Source organism: Rhinopithecus bieti, unplaced genomic scaffold (genome assembly GCF_001698545.2).
Source record: "Rhinopithecus bieti isolate Rb0 unplaced genomic scaffold, ASM169854v2 scaffold_13348, whole genome shotgun sequence".
Lineage (NCBI taxonomy): Eukaryota > Metazoa > Chordata > Mammalia > Primates > Cercopithecidae > Rhinopithecus > Rhinopithecus bieti.
In genome coordinates this window covers 9,721,267-9,743,353 of record NW_016808764.1, presented here as the reverse complement: position 1 = coordinate 9,743,353, position 22,087 = coordinate 9,721,267, and the positions used below count along the sequence as shown (strand labels likewise).

General features: G+C 49.1%; 1 protein-coding gene across 1 annotated transcript; it reads right to left on the bottom strand.

Moving 5' to 3' along the window:
* Positions 1 to 1,019: 1,019 nt before the first annotated feature.
* On the bottom strand, positions 1,020 to 3,378 carry CUNH16orf82 (chromosome unknown C16orf82 homolog). The gene is given in 1 exon segment (XM_017887207.1): positions 1,020 to 3,378. A coding segment is annotated over 1 exon segment (654 nt). The 3' UTR covers positions 1,020 to 2,724.
* Positions 3,379 to 22,087: the final 18,709 nt, after the last annotated feature.

Below are 22,087 nucleotides of genomic sequence, written 5' to 3'. Positions count from 1 at the left end.
GTAGAGGTGGGAGGCCTTTCTCAACTGGATCATGGGTGCTCAGGCCCTGCTGAGTGACTGTCTGGAGGACAGCGGGGGAGAATGTTCTCAAAAGGAGTGCTTATACTTGAGAAGGAGAGACTCGCCACACCAGACATGTGGTACCCTCACACCCAGAACCAGTAACCCCTTCCTCAAACCAAAACTCTCTGCCAAAACATCTTACCTCCCAGCAGATGCAGTGGCTCTTTTTTGTTTTGGTCAGTAACTTTTTCTCCGTGATTAGCAGTGACTAGCCTTTCTGTGCCTGAGTAAAGCAAGACAGAAACCACCGTGCCCGTTTTACCCATAAGCAAGAAAAATCATACACCATGGAATATTATGCAGCCATGAAAAAGAATGAGATCATGCCCTCTGCAGGGACATGGATGGAGCTGGAGGACATTATCCTTAGTAAACTAAGGCAGGAACAGAAAACCAAACACTGCATGTTCTCACTTAGAAGTGGGAGCGAAATGATGAGAATACATGGACCCATAGAGGGGAACAACACACGCTGGGGTCTATTGGAGGTTGGGGAGTGGGAGGAAGGAGAGGATCAGGAAAAATAACTAATGGGTACTACATTTAATGCCTGGGTTATGAAATAATCTGTGTAGCAAACCCCCGTGACACACATTCACCCATGTAACAAAGCTGCATGTCCTGTACATGTGCCCCTGAACTTAAAAGTTAAAAAATAAAAAGAAGAAAAGAAAAGAGAAAGAAATACATTACTTTAGTACCTATCAATTGCTGGGTAATTGATATACATTTCCATGTAATCCACATAACCATCCTATGTATGAAATAGAGGTTAATATCCCCATTTTCCAGACGAGGAAACTGAGGCTTTGAAAATTTAAGTGTTTTGCCCAGACGGCCAGCTCAGCAGTGGCAGAGTTGGTAACCATGCCCAGCTCTCTCCATGGTTTAGTGTGTTTGTGGCCCACCCCTCCTGTGAGCGCGGCCGGAAACGCACACACAGACCCACACACATGTGACCCCTCCAGATACCTTTTATTGTCTTTTTTGGCCCCTCCACTTTCCTTCTGGTACCTAGTGGATGTCGTCATGGCGGTCTCTGGCCTCTTTTCCTTTGTGGGCAGACTCACTTCAATGTCTGTGAGGTCACCCCAGGGAGGGGGTTTAGTGTCCCCAGTAGGAGAGGGGCAGAGACTTTGGCTTTTCCATCCACTGAGACGGTGCTCACAAAATGCTCCAGAGCTTCCCCATTGCAGCTGTTCCCAGCTGGGTTGGACTCTGTCACCATGAAGTGTTTCTCACGGCATTGTCCTGCCCTCGTAGTCACTGCCTCAGTCATCTGAACACAGGATGGCTCCTGGCCTCCTTTCTTGACATGAATGAGGCATCAGGAAGCTTTTGCTCCTGAGAGGATTCTGGGCTGAAGATGTCCAGAGACAGTGCTCAAATAAAAAAAAAAAAAAAGAAAAGGAAGCTTGGAACTCTCTGGGATGGTGCCTCCCAAGTAGCTGGGATTACAGGTGCCCAGGGATGGGGTTCCCTTTACACTGCCCTCTAATGTTCTTGCTAGACCTACTCCCTCTGTGCTGGTGGCATCCCTGGCCGCTCCTGATGGTCCTTCTCTGGTGACAGTCACTGGTCTGGACTCCTGCGGGGAGCTGAGAGTCATGAAGGTGCTCCGTGTGCACCGTGGCTGTCTTGCTAGTGCTTCTGCAAGCAGTGACCATGGTGGACAGAGTGTGTGCGGAGCTTGGCCAGGACCAAGTTTCCTGTGGTCATGTCTCCCCACGTATGGTGCTCACTGCAGATGGTTCTTGATATGGACACTCCCAACCACGGTTGTAGCTTGTTTCTTCTGAGCTCATCGTGGTTGGTGTTGGTCGTAGATGGCGTTCATCATTTACGACGGTTTCATCATGGAAGGTTTTAACTCGTGACAGTTCTTAATATTGTCAGCATTTGCCATTGAGAACAGCTGTCGCCACTGATGAGTTTTGGTACAGGGGGTCCCACCAGGATGCTGCTGACGACAGATGGTTTTGTCATTGATGGATCTTGTTATAGATGGCTCGTCACTGAAGTTCATAGTCTCGATATCATTACCCCTCGCTGTTTTGACACAGGTGGCCTCAGCATTGGTGAATCTTGATACTACAGCTCTTCCTACCAACAGTGGTTCTCAGTATAGACAGTCTCCTCACTGACTGCATTCTCAGGATAGGCGGTGCTCAGCGTAGACCCTTCCTGCTACATGTGGCCTGCCCACTGATGCTTGTGGCTACAGATGGGACTACCCATTGATGGTCCACACAGTCAGTGTGTGCTTCTGAAAACACCTTTCCTCCTTGTTTTGGGAATAACCACTCTGGGTCCCGCCTGGGTTTGCTGGGCCCGTGTGCCATTTTCCAAGAGACTCTGGCTGCTGGAGAGGATTCTTATGAAGGCATGCACACCTGGGCAGGCTGCTCCCCCTTGGTGACCTGCTCACTGGTTTCCACGTTGCCACCCGTCTTGTCCTCCTGCACACTGGTGTGGCTGCTCTGCCTGTTTTGGGCACTGCCTTCCAGCCCAATGCTCTGACGGCTGCTGGCCTGGGTGGAGGGAAGGCTGGCTGTGGAAGTCAGCAGCCCGCTGCTCACCTGGTAGGTGAGGGCACTGCTGCCCAAGCTGATGAAGCTGGCACTGGATGGGCTGCTGCTGCCGCTGCCCGGCAGGCTGGCCTCACTCTTCCCCTCCAGTCTGCTTGGTGCTGTGGGCGGGGCCAGTCAGCTGGCTCTTTAGGGACCTGAGAAGGTCTGTGGAGCCCAGCTGGCTGGTTTGGTTGCTGGCCGCCTGGGTGTTGAGCCTTCTGTTCAGCCGCACTCTCCGGTGGCTGCCCACCAAGCTGGTGCCACTGCCCTCCTCGTCCCCCGCGTACCCGCTGCTCAGGCTGGCATGGCTGCACTCCTCCGGCCTGGGATGCTGCACACTGGACACATGACTCTCACTGCTCTGGGTGTCACTGAGGTTGCTACTGGCCACTTTCAGGGGGTCCTGCGCCGCTCCTGCATGGTGTGGCCACGCAGGGGACTGGAGCTCTAAGCTGGGTGACTGTAGGCTTGGCTCTCCTTCCTGCTCATTCCGGACAGACGATTCCCCTTTTTCTCCCTTGAGAAAAATGAGGGGCAGCTGAAGTGGTTTATCCAGGGAGAGGGGGCCCTGGGAGGCCTCTGTATGTTGGCTGTGACCTCTCTAGGGAGAGGTGCCTCTGTATATAGGGCTGCCCTTTGAAAACTCTGTGTTCTGAGTGGCTGGCTCGGTTCCCATGGTGATGGGGCTTGTGAGGTGAAGGCGGGTGTGGGAGGGAGAACAATGCTGTCCTGGCACCAGTGACATCAGTGGCCTGGCCTGGAGGGTAGGAGTGGGGCAGAAAGGGGCTCATGGCTGGAGGGGGGGGGGATCACCCTCCTGGGAGTCTTTCTGAGGAGTCTGTGGCCAGACATCAGGTCAGGGTCCCCAGGCGTGTGTCCCAGCCTAGCCCCTGTGAGCCGAGTTGCTTCTCTCCCAAGTCTCTGCCTGCTTGCTGAGTGTTTTTGTTTGTTTGTTCGTTTTTGTTTTTTTGTTTGTTTTTTGAGATGGAATCTCACTCTGTCACCCAGGCTGGAGTACAGTAGTGTGATCTCAGCTCACTGAAAGCTCCACCTCCCAAGCTCAAGCAATTCTCCTGCCTCAGCCTCCCAAGTAGCTGGGATTACAGGCGCCTGCCACCACACCTGGCTAATTTTTGTATTTTTAGTAGAGATGGGGTTTCACCATGTTGCCCAGGCTGGTCTTGAGCTCCTGACCTGGAGCGATCTGCCCGCCTCGGCCTCCCAAAGTGCTGGGATTACAGGCGTGAGCCACTGCACCCGGCCTGCTGAGTGGCTTTGAGGACAGGGGGAATATAGCAGTGAGGAGTATAACCTAAATTCCTTGCCAGATCATCAAGGCCCTAGCCTGGTCTGGCTCTCCCAACTTCATCACACACCACGCCCTGCCCCTTTCTCACTTCGGATGCCCGACCAGGCTGAGCACTCTCTTATTGCAAAAGGGACCCACAGCTGGGTGCACTGGACCCCAACACTATGAAACTGGGTTTCTGAGAAAAGCTTTTCATTGCAAGTTGACTCAGAAAGAGGCAGGAGTCAGCTCAAATCTCTCTCCCTGTGCTGGCTTTAAGGCAGTAATTTTATTAGAAAAGGTTTAGGGAGTGGATTCTGAGATTAGTAGGTGATTGGTGCAAGGAGAAGTGAGGTCTGAAAAGACCCCGGGCATGCGCAGTTATCTCTTCATGCCTCCTCATGGGTCCCATGTGCAAATTTGTGGGGAGTGAGTGTGAAACATGCAGTGGAAATTCAGGCCGTGACATTGGCAAGCTGGTCTTGCACTAACTCCAGTCGGCCGTATTGGTTCCAGCTGATTGCAGCCGGTTTTGTCATAAGTGAAAGGAGTTTCAAGTTGTTTCTTGTTTTATTTGCTTTTCTGCAAATTCAAGAATTTCTGTTAGTTTCTTTAGCTCTTTGGTGCATGGGTTCACGATTTTGTGCTCTTACCTGCTGCAGGGCCTTGGCACTGGTTGTTTTCACCCCCCAGGGTGCTTTTCCTCTCTGTCTGGCATCCTTCTTTTTCTTCTGAGACAGAGTTTTGCTCTTGTTACCCAGGCTGGAGTGCAGTGGTGCAATCTCAGCTCACCGCAACCTCCGCCTCCCAGGCTCAAGCAATTCTCCTGCCTCAGCCTCCCAAGTGGCTGGGATTACAGGCGTGCACCACCACACCCGGCTAATTTTGTATTTTTAGTGGAGATGGTTTCTCCGTGTTGGTCAGGCTGGTCTCAAACTCCTGACCTCAGGTGATCTGCCTGTCTCAGTGTCCCAAAGTGCTGGCATTACAGGTGTGAGCCACTGTGCCTGGCCCCTCCCTGCTACTTTTTTTTTTTTTTTTTTGAGACAGTCTTACTCTGTTGCCCAGGCTGGAGTGCAATGGTGTAATTTCCTCTCACTGCAACCTCTGCCTCCCAGATTTAAGCGATTCTCTTACCTCAGCCTCCCGAGTAGCTGGGATTATGGGCATGTGCCACCATGGCCAGATAATTTTTGTATTTTTAGTAGAGATGGAATTTCACCATGTTGGCCAGGCTGGTCTTGAACTCCTGACCCCAGGTCATCTGCCTGCCTCGGCCTCCTAAAGTGCTGGGATTACAGTTGTGAGGCACTGCACCTGGCCCCCTCTGTCATCCTTTATGCCACTTCCTAATTGATGTTCCTTGTGACATGAATGAATTATGTACTGGTTATTTATTGCCAGTTCCTCAGCCAGAATGTAAACTTAATGAGGGCAGAGATTCTGATTTCTTATTCTCTGCTTGGCCCTCAAGGCCCAGCACACTGCCTGACACCTCACAGATGCTCACTAGATGTTGATTTAGTGAATAAATGAATAACCCTGGGGTGTGCATCACCACCTAGGGAACTTCCAAAAAAAAGTTTGAATTTTCTTTTTTTTTACTTGAAAATAATTTTTTTTTTTTTGTAGCAATGGAATCTTGCTAGGTTGCCCAGGCTGGTCTCAGATTCCTGGCCTCAAGTAATCCTCCTTGCCTTGGCCTTCCAAAGTGCAGGGATGACAGGTAGGAGCCACTGCATCTGACCGATATTTTCTAAGACAGTGGTTTTTGCCCTTGGCTACATACTGGATTCACCTGGGGATGCCTGGGTTCCACCCCTAGAGGTTCAGAGCTAACTGGTCTAAGGTGAGGCTTTGGCAATAGAGTTTTAAAAAACTCTCCAGGTAATTCCAATGTGCAGTCAGCGCTGAAAATTGTGCTAGCTTGGCCACAGGTGCTTTTTTGTAGAGGATTCTGATGCTCAACCCTGATGAAGAAGTTAACTGCAGGTGAAAACACTCAGCATGCCACTTATTAGTAATAGATGTTTACTGAGTGATGGAATGAATTAATATATTCATTGACCCCTAAAGAGTTCATGGGTGGAGTTTTAAAACCTTGAGAAGTCATTGAAATTGTACACAAAATCTGCAATGAGCTACACGTATTCTTTCTTTCCCTTAGGCAGGGAGGCGTAGCATTCATAAAATTCCCAAGGGTATCCATGATCCCCCCCCCCAAAAGATCAAGAAGGGTAAAGATTAGGCACAACTCCTGCCTCAGTGCGAGACGGATGGTCCTGGTGCTTAGCCTGACCCTAAGAGGTATGGAGAGGGCTGGCCTGCCCAGTTTGGGGTGCAGGGTGAGAGAAGAAGGGGGGCACTGCTCAGAGAGAGCATTGCTAAGCCCCTTGACAGTTATCATCACCATCATTCCTAACCATCACTGTCATCGTTGTCATGAATTCCTTTCCCATTGCCTGGGGCAGCTCGGCCTCTCTTTGCTGTATACAGCAGCGTCTCTTTTGCTCTGAAAATTGTGATCCTTTAGGGGTGAGTGGAGCATCTCCTTGCTGTCTAACTTCCTATCCCCAGCCCTATGCTCCCCACGAGGGCCTGCAAGGAAGAGACGGGCACGGTGGCTTAGTGGCGATGTTCAGAGTGAGGGGTGTGGTGGGACCCAACTGTTATGGGAAGCAGGGACAAGGTCTGGCCCTTTAGGGGACTGGCAGGTGAGAGGCAGGAGGCTGGGCACCAGGCAGGTAGGCTGGGACTCAGGACTGGCTCTGTCCCTGCACAAAACCAAAAGAGGGCAGATGCCCCAGTGCTGGGATTTACGATGAGCCTGTTGGAACGCATCTTCCCTCCTCTCGTCTTTTGCCTCACCTGCTCTGGGCACATTACATTACGGGCCTGAGGACTGCAGTGAGCACTTGGGCTTGCTCAGGATAAATGGCAGAGGCCACGCAGTAATAAGAGTTCCCTTCCCATCTAGTGCATTGAACACCAGGTCTGTAGCCTGTGGATACAGCCATGGCTCAGCTTAGCGTTTACCCGTTTTTTTTTTTTTCTTTTTTAAATTTTTTGAGATGGAGTTTTGCTCTTGTTGTCCAGACTGGAGTGCAGCAGTGTGATCTCAGCTCACTGCAACCTCCTGGGTTCAAGCGATTCGCCTGCCTCACCCTCCCGAGTTGATGGGATTACAAGCATGAGCCACCATGCTTTGCTAAGTTTGTATTTTTAGTAGAGATAGGGTTTCTCCATGTTGGTCAGGCTGGTCTCAAACTCCCAACCTCAGGTGATCCACCTACCTTGGCCTCCCAAAGTGCTGGGATTATAGGAGTGAGACACTGTGCCTGGCCCAGAGTTTACCTTTTAAGTCTCTGTGGGTTACTCTGGTAGTCTTGGGGAAGGCATTTCACGGAGCTTCTGTGGTTTCATTCTAGCCTTCTCGTTCCTGCCTCACCTGTGCAGCCACCTGAGGGCAGTGCTCTTACCTGGTCCCTGCCCTAGCTGCCCTTGTGCATAAGACCAGGGCTGTTCTGCCCAGGCACCGCTTCCAGCATCCTCCAGAGATGCAGGTCCTCAAGGCTCACATGGAGCAGCACCCTTCTGAGCTCACAGTACCAAATCCCCGAAGGATCCAGGGAGAAGTGGGTAGAAGACATTTTCTACAGTGGGACCTGGCATCTCATTCTGGGACCATGCTCTGGGCTGCCTTTCCTGTCCCCAGTCCCTTGCTGTTTGCCCCCCCACCCCCCCAGAAGCCCTCCTCTCAGCCAAACACATTCCAGCCTCTGTCTCCAGGTTCCCTTTATCTCATGCATGTCAATTTCTTCACCCAGGAGACTGGCACCCACCGGACCAGCAGCTCAGAATATAGAACCAGACTCAGAGTCCCAGGCAAGGCTCTCACATGAAACCTGTTATAATCACATTGTCTGTGGCTCCTGGAGACCAAGTGTCCCGTCCTTCCTTGGTGTGGCACAGACAATGCTATATGCTTATAAGACCATCTCATTTCTCTTCTGGGCTTATAGGAAAAGTACATTTCCAACTCCATCTAGGTAGGACTAATAGAATGTGGGCAGAAGGGATGTTCACTACTCTAGGCTTGGGCCGTAAAACATCTCCCATGCACGATCCTTCTCTTTCTTCCCTTTCTGTAGGGACCTTGAAAGCCATGCTTTGAACATAGCAGAGCCCCACCGTGGTTGGAGCCCGGATCTCTGAGTGACTGCATGGAGAAGAACCCTTACCCCCTCTGCCCAACGCATTGGTGCTGTCAGTGAGCGGTAAACTGTTATTGGACTAAGCCATCAAGATTGGGGGTTCGTTTGTTACCACAGCAACACCTGCTTTGCACAGACTAATACATCATGTTCCCAGATACTGCTGATGTATTTCACCAGATTTAGCTTTATCCTGATGGTTTCTGCAGTGGGTTCTGGAGCTGTGTTCCTACCTTAATACCTACCCTAGAATCTCAGCATCACAGTCCCTGGTGGGAAAGCAATGCTTTCTCACATTATGAAGATGGAAAAGAATATCGCCAGGGAGAACATCGCCGGCCCAGAAAACTGGCTGTCAGCCCTGGGCCTTTAACCTAATATTTATTCCTGGGAAACCCTTGCTAAGTTAGGCATTGATTCTCTGCATGTGACACGCCATAATAACTCCTAACTTGGAGAGTTGGCTTGTTTTCACTCATTCATTCAATAAATATTTCCTGAACTGATATTCTCTCTGGGCTTCCACCAGTATTGATTGGGATCCTGCTCTGTGTTAGGCAGTGTTTCAGCCCTGCCCTCAGAGAGCTTCCATGCATGGAGGGAGACAGGTAGAAGGAAGTAGGATGCGTTGTGTGATGATCAATGTTAAAGGCAAATAAAGCAGAGCTGGGGAGTACAGAATGATGGCGAGTGTGCGTGTGTGTGTGTGTGAACCCACAGGGACACTGTCCCTCAATCAGAACCAGCAAATGCCAGGGGAAGAGGTCACTAGGGGAGCCCTGGGGAGGGTGGACGCTGTGGGCTGTGGAAAGGGCTCTGCATTTTACTCTGAGACACGGGAGAGTTTTCAGCAGGGCGAGATGAGTGCATTGGAGTTTGAACAGACTGCCGGGTCAAGAACAGGAGGCTCCTGTAATGCACTTTGGGAGGCCTAGGTGGGTGGATCAGTTGAGGCCAGGAATTTGAGACCAGCCTGGCCAACATGGTGAAACACTGTATCTACTAAAAATACAAAAAAATTAGCCAGGCGTGATGGTGTGTGCCTGTAGTCCCAGCTACTCGGGAGGCTGAGGCATAAGAATTGCTTGAACCTGGGAGAAGTTTGCAGTCAGCTGAGATTGCATCACTGCACTGCACGCCAGTCTGGGCAACAGAGCGAGACTTTGTCACAAAAAAAAAAAAAAAAAAAAAAAAAAAAAAAAAAAAAAAAAAAAAAGAACAGGAGGGCAGGGAGGTGCAGGGCTTGAGTCTGTCTGGTGCCATAGCCTAGGGGTGTGATGGGGATGGCTTGGGCCAGGACAGAGCAGTAGAGATGGAGAGGTGGTTGGATTCTGGAAATATTTTGAAAGGAGAGTGTCAGGATTTGCTTAGGGATTGCATGGAGGATGAGAGGAAGCAAGGGCTCAAGGCCAGCTGTGGGGTCCAGGAGCCCAGAGTCAGAGGCTGTATGGGCTTCCGGAAATGGCTCAGCCTCCTCTTGGTTTGGAGCACGTGGGGGAGTGCGTGGGTGGGAGGAGGCACAGAGGAGTCAGACCTACTCGGATTCCAGCCTCAGCCTTTGGAACTGTGCTTAACACCACCACAAATAGGTGGGAGGATTCAAGGCTCCACGAACATGAATTGAGAATAAATAAATAGGAGGTTCCCTTTTGGACGCTGGAGAACAGACGCGGAGAAGACAGACAAGCCCCTCCTTCATGGGCCTCAGTTTAGACTGGGGACTCACAGACTGGGGACAGATTTCAGAGAGTGAGAAGTGCTGCAGATAAAATAGAATGAGGGAGGGGAGGAAGAGGGAGGGTAGACCGGGCAGGCACAGTGCTCCGGAGTTAGGATAACTGCCCTTTGCCATCTTAGAGCACAGCCAGAGAAAGGACCCTGGCCTGCCGTGGTTCAAATCATGTGACCACCACCGAGGTGACATTGTGTGATCCACTTAACCTCTCTGAACCACAGCTACTCCTCCTTGGAAATGGAGGAGTAATCATGATCATATCACTCCACAAGGGGATGCTGTGAGCACCGACAGGAAGCACCCAGACAGGGTCTGCCCCTGAAGGGGGCCTGCAGGGTGCTGCCCGACCCTAATGGAACCTTCTGCTTTAAAAGAGACTATACAAGTATGTATGTGTGTATACGAATACATATATTAGTACATGTGACTGTATACACAAGTATCTATGTATATATATGAGTGCATACAGAAGTATATGCATGAATACTTGTATGAGCATATGTACATGAATGCATACACAAATACACATATGTGTACTTTTTTTTGAGACAGGGTCTGGATGTGTCACCCAGGCTAGAATGCAGTGGCGTGACCTTGGCTTACTGCAAACTCTGCCTTCTGGACTCAAGCAATCCTCACACTCAGCCTCCCAAGTAGACTATAGCTGTGTGCCACCAGGCCTGGCTAATTTTTTCTTATTCTTTGTAGAGATGAGGTCTTGCTATGTTGCCCAGGCTGGTCTTGAACTCCTGAGCTCAAGCAATCTGTCCGCCTTTGGCCTCCCAAAGTGCTGGGATTACAGGTGTGAACCAGTGTGCTCTGCCTCACATATATGTACTTTTTTTTTTTCTTTTTTTTTTGAGACAGGGTCTCGTCTCTGTCACTCAGGCTGAAGTGCAGTGGCTCAATCTCAGCTCACTGCAACCTCCGCCTCACAGGTTCAAGCGATTCTCCTGCCTCAGCCTCCTGAGTAGCTGGAATTACACGCATGCGCCACCATGCCCGGCTAATTTTTGTATTTTTAATAGAGACAGGCTTCACCATGTTGGCCAGGCTGGTCTTGAATTCCTGACCTCAGGTGATCCACCCACCTCGGCCTCCCAAAATGCTGGGATTACAGGCATGAGCCATTGTGCCCGGCCACATATATGTACTTTTAAATCACAAAACCCTCTTGCCCTCAGCATCCCCCACCGGGGCCCCTACTCTTCCCCGAGAATCTCCCCAGAGAGCGCTCTTATCCGAGCCTCCCCTGCCATCCTTTGATGGATACTTCTGTCTTTTCCCAGGACTCCTCATTGTCAAGCTCCCATCTGGATAAGGACTCTCACTTGTTCACTTTATAGAGTCCCTGAGCATCTACTAGGTCCTCACTTGCAGGGTGGTGAGTGCTCTGCTAAGAAGAGTCTTGGCCGGACGCTGTGGCTCACACCTGTAATCCCAGTACTTTGGGAGGCCGAGGTGGGTGGATCATGAGGTCAAGAGATTGAGACCATCCTGGCCAACATTGTAAAACCCCGTCTCTATTAAAGATAGAAAAGTTACCTGGGCATGGTGGTGCGTGCCTGTAGTCCCAGTTACTTGGGAGGCTGAGGCAGGAGAATTGCTAGACCCTGGGAGGCAGAGGTTGTAATGAGCTGAGATCGTGCCACTGCACACCAGCCTGGCAACAGAGGGAGACTCCATTTCAACATTAAAAAAAAAAAAAAAAAAAAAAAAAGAAGAGTTTCATGCACAGTGGGTCGGCACCTGACTGGTGCTGGAACCCAAGCCCCTGATTCCCAGTCTGGGAGTTCCTCCCTGCATGGGAGCTGGAGCAGTAGAGTAGAGTGACTGTTTCTGCAGGGCTGGTTGTGAGTCAGGCACTGTGTGAAATGCCTGCATGTGCGGTCTCATCCTCACAATCATTTGATGAAGCAGCTTCTCTGGGCTTCTCCATGTCTGCTGGCTGTCTGCCCTAAGCCCATGCTCCTAATGACTTGACTGAATTGCAAGACAGGGCTGCTCATGGGGGTGGTGAGAGTCATTTCTGGGGGGCCCAGAGCAGTGGGTACCTCCCTACTCAGGCCCATTTAGTATGCAATCAAGAACAGGAGAACTTGGCCGGGCACGGTGGCTCAAGCTTGTAATCCCAGCACTTTGGGAGGCCGAGACGGGCGGATCACGAGGTCAGGAGATCAAGACCATCCTGGCTAACACAGTGAAACCCCGTCTCTACTAAAAAAAAATACAAAAAACTAGCCGGGCAAGGTGGTGGGTGCCTGTAGCTACTCGGGAGGGTGAGGCAGGAGAACGGCGTGAACCTGGGAGGCGGAACTTGCAGTGAGCTGAGATCTGGCCACTGCACTCCAGCCTGGGCGACAGAGCGAGACTCTGTCTCCAAAAAAAAAAAAAAAAAAAAGAACAGGAGGACTCTCGGGTGGACCTGGCACTCCCTGGAACCAGAACCTGGGACTGTATGCCTTCTCCTGAGAGAAACAGCTCAACCATGGCTTGGAGGAGTGATCTGTCCAGGAAGAAAGGTCATTCCTCCTCTGGGTGGCCATGTGATTGATTTTGTGCTCCAATTTTTGATTACTTAGTAAATACCAAAAAAGAAAAAAGGGAATGATAAAACTCATCTCTCATCACTCAATGGAAGAGATAGGATACTACTGGTCTACCCAAGATCCATTTAGCCCTCCATATCACCTCTCCTTATGGCAGCCCTGAATGTCATGCTCACCATTGCCATGAACATCTTTATGCTTGAAATATAAAAGGATATAACCTGGCCGGGCACAGTGGCTCACGCCTGTAATCCCAGCACTTTGGAGGCTGAGGTGGGTGGATCACCTGACGTCAGGAGTTCGAGACCAGTCCGGCCAACATGGTGAAACCCCACCGCTACTAAAAATATAAAAATCAGCAGGGCATGGTGACACATGCCTGTTGTCTCAGCTACTTGGGAGGTTGAGGCACAAGAATTGCTTGAACTGGGAGGCAGAGGTTGCAGTGAGCTGAGATTGCGCCACTGCACTCCAGCTGGGGCCACGGAACAAGACTCTTTCTCAAAACAAACAAATAACAAAACAAAATTAAAAAAAAAAAACAAAAAAGGATTGTAACCCTAAGCCTAAATTGTGCTGTATGCTATTAATCTTGACATAGGCCAGGTGTGGTGGCTTACACCTGTAATCCCAGCACTTTGGGAGGCTGAGGTGGGTGGATCACTTGAGGTCAGGAGTTTGAGACCAGCCTGGCCAACATGGTGAAACCCCATTTCTACTAAAAATACAAAAATTAGCTGGGTATGGTGACATGCACCTGTAGTCCTAGCTGCTCGGGAGGCTGAGGCAGGAGAATTGCTTGAACCTAGGAGGTGGAGGTTGCGGTTAGTCCAGATAGTGCCACTGCATTCCAACCTGGGTGATAGAGTGAAACTCTGTCTCAAAAAAATAAAAATATCTTGACATAAATGGCGTCCTTTATGCTCCTATGACTTATGTTCTATGTTATATTTGTGAGATGCATCTGTACTTATATGTGTAGCTCAAGTTCATTTTCACTACTGTAACATATTCTATGGATGGATGTCATAATTTACCCATTCTATTAACGGCTATTTTCCTTGCAATAAACATTGCTTTAAGTGTCTCCTTCATATGACATTTCTCCTGAGGATTTCTCAGAAAATTCCCCCAAACAGACTATGAAAGCTTCAACTTTTTATGTATTTATTATTACAGTGGAGGCTCTTAGGATTTAACTTGTTTTAGTTGCACATAACATATATAGCAGACACTTCTCTGCATCCCTTGGGCCCTGTTCTCTGAGTGTGTGTATGAGGTTCAATTTAGGGATGGGGTAAATCACAGACATAGCTGTTGTCTATGTTATTTGGTCATAAAACATGGCCATTCCAGAATGTCATGCACAGGGTCTTCGTCTTTAACTTTAAACTTTAGCTGAACATGAAGACCCAGAGTCAGCCCACTTGGGTGAGGTAAGGAGTCAGGGGAGCAGGATCTTGGAGGCTGGGGTGGCTGAAGGGGGTTGAGTCTCTCCGAAGGCTGAGTGCCACCTCTTTCTGTTCAAACCTCCTCATGTAGCTCCGTGTGGCCTGCAAAACAACTGTCTGGTATTCTTAGTTGTGCACTCCTTGTGTGATGGATGGGGATGGGAAGTGTATTAGTTTGTGTCCACACTGCTGATAAAGACATACCCGAGACTGGGAAGAAAAAGAGGTTTAATTGAACTTACATTTTCACGTGGCTGGAGAGGCCTCAGAATCACGGCAGGAGGAGAAAGTCACTTCTTACATGGCAGCGGCAAGAGTAAAATGAGAAAGAAGCAAAAGCAGGAACCCCTGATAAACCCATCAGATCTTGTGAGATGTATTCACTATCATGAGAAGAGCATGGGAAAGACCGGCTCCAGTGATTTGGTTACCTCCCCCTGTGTCCCTCCCACAACACGTGGGAATTCTGCGAGTGACAATTCAAGTTGAGATTTGGGTGGGGACACAGCCAAACCTATCAGGAACAGAGAATGCAGGGGGAAGCTTCCTGAGGAGGGAGGAAGCCATGAGTTTTCTTTAGGTCAAGGTGAGAACTGCAGAGCAAAGTGATTAAGCACTTGGTATATGAAGTCAGATGTCTGAGTTCAAATCCAGGATCTGCCATGTATTTGCCATGTGATCTTGGGCAAGTGACCTAACCTTTCTCAGTTTGGGTTTCCTCAAAAGCAGACCATAAAACATGGACTTAGGTACCAGTCATTTATTTGGGAGCTGACCTCAAGATACCCAAGTGAGTATATAGGTGGCAAGACTGGAAAAAAAGGACAGCCGGTGAGGGGGCATTAAGGAGGAAGTGGGGTCTCTGCAAGGTGGTGTGGCTGTACCCCAAAAGCTTGGACATTTAGCCATTGGCTGCCATCCCCACTGGGGCATCTATTGCTCCTCTGGTTTCTCCTGAGCTGGACTGGGAAAACTGCCGTGTGGCCAGAAAAAGCCCTGGGGTGAAGGAGAGAAGCCAGAGTCAGATACAGTGCTGGGTGAGAAGCCATCTGCCAACACACCAGGCCCTGTCTGTATCTGAGGCCAACTCTGGAGGGTGGAGAGGACATGGGTGGGGGCATCAGTGGAGGTTGCTGGTGCCTTATCTGTAAAAGGGACAGCAGCTGTTCCATAAGTTGTAGCAAGGGTAACATGAGGTCAGTCCTGGCATATAGTAAGCACTCAATGAATACAAAGTGTCCCCCCAAGGCTGTGGTAGGACCTGTTTGAAGAAATGAAAGCTTGGAGAGATAAAGTAACACAGACCTGGTCACAGAACTATGAGATGTGGTCACAGAACTATGGGCTACGATTTGGACCCAAAGTTTGTATGACCCCAAGGACACCAGGCCTTCTCAGAGAATACCGTGGGTCACACTCTGGGGAACGTCAAGCTGCAGGGCCCAGAGACATTAACACTCCTGGAGCTGGATGCAGGGTGGCTGTTCGGCCTCAGGCAGGGCACAAGTACTGCCCAGGAGTCTCGGGAGAGGACCAGAGAAGACCAGTGCCCGGGCCAAGCCGGGAGTCTCCTCTCACCAGCAGAGGGCGCCAAGCACAGGACAGGCCGGCCAGGGCAGTAACCACTTAGGAGCAAGTGAATTTCTCAATTTACAGAGATCCCGGGCGCATTTAGGGCGGTGGAGAAAAGGGAACGCTTATACACTGCTGGCGGGAATGTAAATCAGTTCAACCACTGTGGAAAGCAATCTGGCAATTTCTCAAATAATTTAAAAAGTACTACCATTCTACCCAGCAATCCCATTACTGGGTATACACCCAAAGCAATATAAATCGTTCTATTATAAAGACATAGCTATGCATATATTCACTGCAGCACTATTCCCAATAGCAAAGACATGGAATCAACCCAAATGCCCATCAGTGGTGGATTGGATAATGAAAATGTGGTACATATACACCATGGAATACTATACAGACATAAAAAAGAATGAGATCATGTCTTGTGTAGCAATGTGAATGGAGCTGGAGACCATAATACTAAGCAAACTAACACAGGAACATAAAACCAAATACCACATGTTCTTACTTATAAGTGGGAGCTAAGCATTGAGAATACAGGGACACAAAGAGGGGAACAACAGATCCCCGGCCTACTTAAGGGTGGAGAGTGGGAGGAGGAAGAGGATTGACAAACCACCTGTGTAGGGTCCTATGCTCACTACCGGGGTGATGAAATAATCTGTACAACAAACCTGCACATATATCCTCTGAACCTGAAATTAAAGTTGGAAAATAAAATAAAATGTGATTACAACCAAAACAAAAAATTTCTCAATTCAGCACATGACCAAGGAGGCTTCTGGAATGTGGAATTTTCAGTTTTAAAACCAGACACTTCTGAGCAAACCAAAATGAGGTGGTTACCCTCATGTGAGTATATAGTCAGAGGATGAAAAAAATGTCCTTTCTCACATGCCCTAGAATACCAACATTTGGGCTTTTTTTTTTCCTTTATTTGACAGGGTCTTGCTCCGTGGCCTAAGCTGGAGTACAGTGGTGTGATCACAGCTCACTGCAGCCTCAAACTCCTGGGCTCAAGCGATCCTCCTGCCTCAGCCTCCAGAGTAGCTAAGACTACAGGCTTGAGCCACTGTGCCTGGCCCTGCCTTGAGCTTAAGTCTTTGGTGGTGGATCCTGGGAGGGGGTTGGAGGCTCACAGGTTTTTGTCCCTAGCAGGCATTGCCATAGGCTCCTTCTTACAGACTCTGGGGTCAGATGTAGGCTCTGCCTCCTGAGTGAGTTATCCAAGCCCTCTCAGCCTCAGTTTCCTCCTCTGTAAAATGGGGTTAGTGGATGTAAGCTGCTGATATTCTTGAGATCAGAGAGTGTGTGTTTTGTCACAGGTGAGTCCCCAGTGCCTAGAAGTCCCCAGTACTATGGTGTTCCAGGCAGTTTTGCTGAATGAGTACCCGTGAAACAATTGCAGTGACGTGCTTTATTTACTGGAAAGTTACACATGCAAAGTTCGGTAGGCTTAAGTAATATTATCATTCTGTGTTGATATTAAGCCTTATAATCATCAATATAAGGCAAACTAAATGTGCTTATTTTGCGGCTGGATTAAATTAGAGTTCTAAAGTTGGAAAGATGTTAAGTGCACGTTGGAAAGGATTTTGGTGGCAGGTGGGCTGCTAGAGGCAGAGGGGCCTTTGAGGAACACTGACTTTTTAAGTCCTAAGTTACAGTTGAGGAAACTGAGGCTCAGTGAGGGGAAAAGATTTCTAAAAGCTGCATGGATTGTAAGCAGCAGAGTTGGGATTCAAGCCGGGTCTGCTGACTCCCAGTCCAGCCTGACTCTGAAAGTGCATCCCTGAACTACAGGTTTGCAGATGGAGAGAGGCTCTCAGAGAGGAGGAGCAACTGGCTGGGCCAGGAATCAAGGAGGTGGCAGAGCCTGAGGGACAGATGGCTTGCATCACGGAAGGGTGGGGTGAAGTTGTGTAGGAACCAGATGCTCAGAGAGACGTAAGGAGTGGGACAGAAGCAGGATTTGGAAGGTCCCGCATCCTTTTGCACCTGGGTACGCTGGACCCATTGGTGTGACCCCCTCCATGCATCCTGGACTCTGGAGCCTCAGTTTCCTCATTTGTAAAGGAAGGTAACAGTCAACTGTGCCCCTCCTCTGAGGCTGTTGGGGTGCAGATGGGAAACTCTCTTGAACTCCTGGAGAAGGAAACATTGCCAGGGGGCAGTTAATGGACCCCCAGACCCACTTGGCTGCCAGCTCTGTCCCGCACCCCTCGCACTCCAAGCTTCTAAATTAGCACAACCCCCTAAGCCAGGGCAGGGCTGGCCCCAAGTCGTGGAATGTGAGCAGCCTTTTCATTAAATTATTCCTCCACATTCTCAGAGAAGAGGAATTATTGGCAGAAAATGAGGACATAAAACCCCGCTGGAACCTAGCACCTTTTTGGGGTGCTCAGCGCAGAGCACTTGGAAGCTGTCCAGCAGATTGGTTCATTTTTAATGGTCTAGGACTATAGTTCATCTGTTTAATTCAAACGAGGTGACATAATATCTTTCATTTGGACTTATTACCAGCACGGCAGTGATTCGGCTCCCGGCATTCTCCGGGCAGGACATTCTGTCATTACTGCACATTTTCTCTCTCTCTGGCCAAATTGAAAGTCCGCGGGAAGGGCAGCAGCCTCTGAAGGGAGAGATCAACAGAGAGTAGGTCACATCGGGTGTTAAGGAATGAAAATGAATTCATTCTTTTCTCCGTTGAATAAGCAGCTGTACTTGGGTCTCTGTGATCCATGAAATAGGCTGTCAGGAAAAGAGGAAACGGGCTGCATTCGAACTTCACCGTTGATTCTGCCTCTGCCACCCTGAAGACTGGTATTGCCCCCCGGGGCAGAGCAGAGGGAGGAGAGGGGCGACATAAGGGGTGGGACGGAAGCAGGACTTTGAGGGTCCCGCGTCCTTCTGCATCCAGGTACACTGGACCCATTGGTGTGACCCCTGTGCACCCTGGACTCTGGAGCCTCAGTTTCCTCATTTGTAAAGGAAGGAAACAGTCAACTATGCCCCTCCTCTAGGGCTTTTGGGGGTGCAGGTGGGGAGCTCCCTTGAATTCCTGGAGGAGGAAACGTTGCCAGGGGAGCAGTTAATGGTCACCCAGACCCCCAGACCGACTTGGCTGCCAGCTATGTCCCCTGCACCCCAGCACTTCTAAATTAGCACAACCTCCAGAGCTGGGGCTGGGCTGGCCCCAAGTCGTGGAATGTGAGGGGAGCACATTCATGGGCACCTACCCCATGCCAGACCCCTGGCATTCAGGATGGTCCTTGGGGGGTGAGGCTGGAGCCCCATGTTGCAGATGATGATGACAGGCTCAGAAAGATGCAGAGACTTTCTCTCAAGGTCACTTAGGGGCAGAACCTGGCTTCAGTTTGCCATGCAGAGCAGTGCAGCTGGGAAGTTGGGCTGAAGCAGCTCAAAGCTTCATTCTCCATATTTACCGGCGTGAGAGGGTGGGTAAGCTGTTTGATCTCGAGTCTTACGCTTCCCAAGAGGGAGGGGTTTTGCCCAGTTCACTGCTGCATCCCCAGTGCAGGACCACAGCTGGGACTGGAGTGAGGTGGGCGAGACATCTTGCAAGTGCAAACTTGGATGTAGCCTTCAGTGAAAATTTTGAGGTGTTGTTCATTGTGGATACTTCTGCATTAATTTTTCATTTTTTTGAGATGGAGTCTAGCTCTGTTGCCTAGGTTGGAGTGCAGTGGCGCGATCTTGACTCACTGTAACCTCTGCCTCCTGGGTTCAAGTGATTCCCATGCCTCCCAAGTAGCTGCAATTACAGATGTGTGCCACCATGCCCAGCTAATTTTTGTATTTTTAGTAGAGATGGGGTTTCAGCATGTTGGCCAGGCTGGTCTCAAACTCCTGACCTCAGGTGACACACCTGTCTTGGCCTCCCAAAGTGCTGGGATTACAGGGGTGAACCACCGTGCCCAGCCTCTTCATTAATTTTTATTTTAATATTACTGTATTAAAATATTGATGACCATAATTACAGTTGTTTGGCACCCTCTGAAAATTTGCTCTCCCCAGGCAAATGCCTCACCTGTCTCATCCTAGTCCCAGCCCTGCCTAGACCACGTAGTAACAAGTGACATTCAATAAGGATTTGTAGAATGCATGATGCCCTGTTATGTCAATTTCTGGGTCCCCAAAGAATAGACTATTCCCCAATGGATGATCAGTTCCCCTTGTATCTGAAGGAAGCTGAAACCCCAGACTGAGATTTTATTTGGCTCCATAATTTGGGGGCAGCTGAGTATTTCTGACAGTGGTGAACTAAAGTTTGTGGAAAGATTCCAAGACCTGATTGTGGAACCAATTAGAACTTGAATTTCTATAACGGCCTAATGGGAGAATGGAATGTAAGATATCCATGTGGCTCTGAAAACCTATGCAGAATTTCACTTCGTCATTAGAGACTGCAGCACCTTTCCCTCTCCTGGATGTTTCTTGCAATTAAAAGCCACACCAGGTTGTACTGACAATCGTTAGCATAATGAGATCTGGCTGTGCAATGCTACTAATCCCCTTCCCTGTGGGGGGCACACCTGGGCTGAGACAGCTGGGTTTCTGCTGTGATGCCTCTGTTGTTCCATTTCAATGAAATATCAGATCCTGCCTCCACCTTCGGCTTCATTTCCCTCCAAAGCTGAGGTTTCATTGAGAGGCATTCTTATAATTAGGGTGGGAGTGAGAAATAACCTCCTATATAATTTAAAATGGTAAAATTATCGATACCTTTTCTAGCCCCAGCTTTAAATCTTAGCCACCAATGACTCCACTATTAACGGGCCTAATTAAATCCATTTTTCAGGACGTCTTTGGCAAATTCCATTTTAGCAAAATTGGAGGAAGTTCAATTTGATTTGTCTCTGCTCCCCAAAGCTTTTCTGTAAAAACGAGGACAAGGTGAATGCTCGTCTCTCATGTCTTACATTTATTCATTCAGCCAACAAATATTTGTTGAGCACCTACTATGTGCACTAGCATGAAACTAGGGGAGGGAGATTGAGGAGTAAAAAGACACCAAAGCTCCAAACTTCATGGCTAGAGGAGAGTGACGATCATTCATTCATTCATTCATTCAGCAAACAGTAATTGAGTCACCTAATGGGTGACCCACTGTGCTAGACCCTGGTGTTGTAATGATGAAATACCACCCCACAGTGTCATCTTCACAAGATCACCACCTTTCTGAGGTGGTATAGATAGTTAATATTCAATGTGATAAGTGCTCTGATAGGGCTAAGCACAGGAGACTGTGCAATTTTGGAAGAAAGCTCCTAGCTCAGACTGGGAAGCTGGAGTCAGGGAAGATTCCCTGGGACTGAGTTTTAAAGCATAAGTAGGTGTTTTCCATGTGAAGCAAGTTGATGGGGAGGCATTGCCAGAGCCAGGATGGGTGAGCACAGGGATGTGGGAGAACGTGGGAACTGGGCAGAACTCTAACCTGTTCAGTTAGGTTAGGGCAGTGCTCCAGCTCTGGTTGCAAATTAGAATCACTTGGGGACTTTGAAAAAATACAAATGCCCGCACCTAATCCCTGATTATGTACATCATAATTTTGGGGAGCAGGGTCAAGATATTGGTATGTTTTTAAAGCTCCCCAAGTAATGCTAATGTTCAGCCAGGGTTGAGAGCCACCAGCTTAAGGCATGCAAGGTGGTGAGAGGTGTGGCTGGAGAGGTAGCAGGGGACTATATTGGGAAGGGTCCTGGAAGGCTGTTAAGGGGTTTGAACCTTACCTGAGGGTAGTGAGATCATTGAAGGGTTGTAAGCATTGGGGAAGGTGGGGCTGATATTTGTGCTTCAGAAGGAATTGATTAGATTGTGGTTACTGGAGGCAGGGAAGCTGGTAAAGAGGCTATGGCAGCAATTTGGGCAAGAGATGACAGTGACCAGGGCCTAGGTCATGATGGAAAGGAGAGATATTTACCAGGACAAATCAACAAGATTGGGTGGTGAATTGGGTATCCTGGGTAAAACAGGGAAAGGAGTTTAAGATGACTCCAAGTGACTTGGATGACTGTGTGGATGGTTGTGACATAAACCAGAGAGGGTCAAGGAAAGATAGATAGTGGTTTGGGTTTAGGACATGTGGGAGAGATTTGATTAGCGGTTGGAGTCAAGGCCTGACACTTGGGATTATACTTTGCATGGATTAAACAATTGGAAAGTCAACTATAACTCATAATTGGATGATGTCATCCAAGGAGAGTGTATAACCTCAGAGTAAGAGGAGAAAAAGGCCAAGGGTGGTGGAGCGTTTAGGAGTCTCAACATGTAAAGGGTGGGTGGTTGGAGTTTCAAAGAGCTGAGAAAGAACTTGACGAGGGATAGTAGAGAGGTAGGAAGAACAGGAAAGTGATGTCGTGAAGCCAAGGGAGAGAGCTGTGAGAAGAGAATGGCAACATGTTGAAAGTTGCACGGAGGTCAAATAAAAGGGAAGACACCTCTATACGTTTAGGAAAAAGCTGGAGGCAGAAACGAGACTGTAGTGGGCTGGAGAGTGAATGGGAGAGAGATGAACATAGCGTACATGCTAGTCTAAGAGAGGAAAACAAGAGGTTGGGCAGGACCCAAAGGAGATGTTGCATTGTGGGAGGTGTTTGCATTCCTTCAAAAGCA